This window comes from Megalops cyprinoides, chromosome 9, assembly GCF_013368585.1.
Source record: "Megalops cyprinoides isolate fMegCyp1 chromosome 9, fMegCyp1.pri, whole genome shotgun sequence".
Lineage (NCBI taxonomy): Eukaryota > Metazoa > Chordata > Actinopteri > Elopiformes > Megalopidae > Megalops > Megalops cyprinoides.
In genome coordinates, this window is record NC_050591.1 from 13,704,629 (window position 1) to 13,707,599 (window position 2,971).

General features: G+C 47.1%; 1 protein-coding gene across 1 annotated transcript; it reads right to left on the minus strand.

Moving 5' to 3' along the window:
- Positions 1–1,183: 1,183 nt before the first annotated feature.
- si:dkey-182i3.11 (insulin-like growth factor-binding protein complex acid labile subunit) lies at positions 1,184–2,971 on the minus strand. The gene has a single exon (XM_036536595.1). The coding sequence runs from the start codon at positions 2,969–2,971 to the stop codon at positions 1,184–1,186; it is 1,788 nt and encodes a 595-aa protein (XP_036392488.1).

Genomic DNA, 2,971 nt, shown 5'->3' on the forward strand with positions numbered 1-2,971 from the left:
TTAACTGTGGTGAGGTTACCCTTATACCATAGAACTTTATCTCCTAGAGCAGCATTTCAACACAGCTGATTCAAATGATCAACTCCTTATGAACCCCTCAAGCTGCTTAATAACAAACTGTTCATTTAAATCAGCTGTGTTGGAGCAGGGAGAGCTCTAAAACATGCAGGACAAGTGGTCCTCCAGGAGAGGTTTGGGAAACGCTGTTCTAGAGAGTTCTGTTTACCCTTGATATGCAGTCTGTAAACAGTTTAGAGGAATTCTTAAACAACATAATACAGAAATCAAGGCCCACTAAATGTTTTTTTCTTTATTACGATCTTCCAAGCATGCCTCAGTTACACATGGCAGAATCCAAAGTTATTAAATAAAAGTATATAAAATCAGAAAAGTTATAACAATTATTTGTGCAGTCACTGTCAGCCTTCAAACAACCCCCCCAAGTTATGATTGATGGGAAAGAGAAGTATTATATAATGATAATATAACAAAAGCAGACTTCATCAGGCAGTGACAAAACACCTACCACACTAATGCTTGTGTACAGTCATTTTCAGACTCACACTGTGAAAGCTGTTAGAGATATTTTATCCACCCATACAATCAAGCGTGAAGGTTGCTTTCACTTTACTTTCTAGAGGGGCATTGTGGCTTTTTTGAGCAACCTGCACTGCCCCAGTTTCACATAGTCCAAAGCACAGATATTACATCAGTATTTGAAGGAACTGGCAACTAATGGTTTGTGTGACCGCATGTGTGTGAGTGCATGTGCGCTTGCCTGCCTGCCCGTCTAGCTTTGTGACTTACTTCAAAAGTAAGTCACAAAGCTAAAGTGCTGCAGTTCACATTCAACGATGTCTCCATGTCTTCGCAGTTTTTCAGTCTTTTAAAACTCTCTCTCTCTCTCTCTCTCTCTCATAAAGTTTCTTAGTAACTCTCTGATATTTAGAAGACTGTGAAACAGCGCGCGAAAAGCTCCTGGTTAAGCAAAGTAATGCAATCAAAACAAACCTCTTCAATATTGCAGAGCATTTTGGGTACTGTTCCTGCTTGGATCTAGGCCACGACAGCTCTTTCTAATCTGAACTGTAAGAACAGGCAACCTCTGCAGCATGCAAACAGTAGGCCAGCTTATCAGGTGTGGGTAAAAAAAAAATGCATAATACTAAACGCTCAAATCCTCTCACAGAAAACCCATCACCCAGAGAACAGCCAGGAGTGAGGCTAGCATTTGAACTGATGGACTGTGGCCGGAGCTACCTCCAGCCTCAGGACAGTGCAGGGGGAGCAGTGAGGGGTACAGAGCCGGCTGGGACAGAGGCACTTTCGTGGCAGAGCACCTGGGGTTGTCCTGGACCAGCTTGGGATTTTTGCGGACCCAATCGCTTACATATAGGACTGAGGCACAGGCACATTCCCAGGGGTTCCTGTCCATGTGGATGGCCTTCAGTGACTTCAGGGGCGCCAGCGTCCCATTCTCAAGGGCCTTGAGGCGGTTTGACTTGAGGTAGAGCATCCGGAGCTGGCCGAGGGTTTGGAAGAGCTCAGGGGGCAGGTGTTCAAGCCAATTGTTGTCCAGGTCCAGGTCACTTAGGCGTTCTAGTGGGCTGAAGATGCGAGCGGGTAGGGAGGTGAGATGGTTGTTGTGGAGATAGAGCTTCCGAAGGTGCACCAGGGAGTGAAAGGCATCTTGTGGCAGCTCAGAGAGGAGGTTGAAGCTAAGGTGGAGCTCCCTGAGATCAGAAATACCTTCAAAGTCCTTTGGATCCAAAGTGTTCAGGCGGTTATTGTCCAATTCAAGAGTCTTGAGGTTCCTAAGCTCTTTAAACAAACCTACAGGAAGCTTCTCAATCTCGTTCTCATTGAGATGAAGGTCTTTCAGACTCTTGAGGTGGGCAAATAGGTCAGGGTGGAGGGTGGTGAGGTGGTTGTTGTGGAGCTTGAGGGTCTTGAGTTTAGTGAGGTCTTGGAAGGCAGAGTCCGGGAGAGAGTAGAGATAGTTATTGTCCAGATGGAGTTCCCGTAAGTTTTGGTTCCTATGGAACAAGGCTTTGGGAATCCCTGAGAGCATATTTTGGTTTAGGTACAAATGCCTGAGTGCTCTGAGATTGGAGAACAAGGTCACAGGGAGGTCAGACAGACGATTGTTGTCCAGCTGCAGCTCCCGGAGTGTGGTTGTTTGGTGAAAGACGTCAGGAGCTATCTGAGAGATGTTGTTGCTGTCTAGCTGAAGCTCTTTCAGTAGGGTTGTGTTGTGAAACAGACCTGCTGGGAGGGATCTCAGCTCGTTATGGTAAATGTCCAAGACCTCCAGCTTTCCCAGGTCTCGGAACAGCATTGAGGGAAGGGACAGAACCTTATTGAAGCTAAGATCTAGCTTGCCTAGTTCACTTAACCCTGTCAGGGAAATCTCAGAGATTGAACTCAAGTGATTGTTGCTTAGATCCAACAATTTCAGTGACACGAGATCAACAAATGCATTCTCTGGGAGGCTGGTTAGATAGTTCTTTTGAAGGTACAAGCTCTGGAGGTGAGGGGTATTTTTGAGGGCAGCCACAGGTACAGACCCCAGCTTGTTACTGCTTAGGTCCAAGTGCTGCAGGCCCACAGCCCCTCTGAGGGAACCATTCTTCATGCTTTGAAAATTGTTCCTCGACAGAATCAGTTTCTCCAAGTTTGTGGAGTTCTCGAACACGCTCTCCTCCAGCTCTTCAATGGCGTTGCCACTGAAATGGAGGATGGTGAGCTTTGGTGCCCCCTCTAGTGCTCCAGGCTTCAAGGTGCGGATCTGGTTGAGGCTAAGGATGAGGGTGTTTAGGACCTGAAGTCCCCGCAGAGACCCGGGTGGCAGAGCCTGGATATGATTCTCACTGAGATCCAGGAAAGTTAGGTTTGGGAGCCCGTCTGATTGCCTAGGGGGCAGCGTTCGCAAGCCATTGCCCCTGAGGAACAGCCTGTCCAACTTCCTCAT

Bases quoted from the DNA above. Each gene is read 5' to 3' on its own strand.
- si:dkey-182i3.11 (XM_036536595.1), bottom strand. From the start codon at position 2,971: ATGAGGAAGTTGGACAGGCTGTTCCTCAGGGGCAATGGCTTGCGAACG.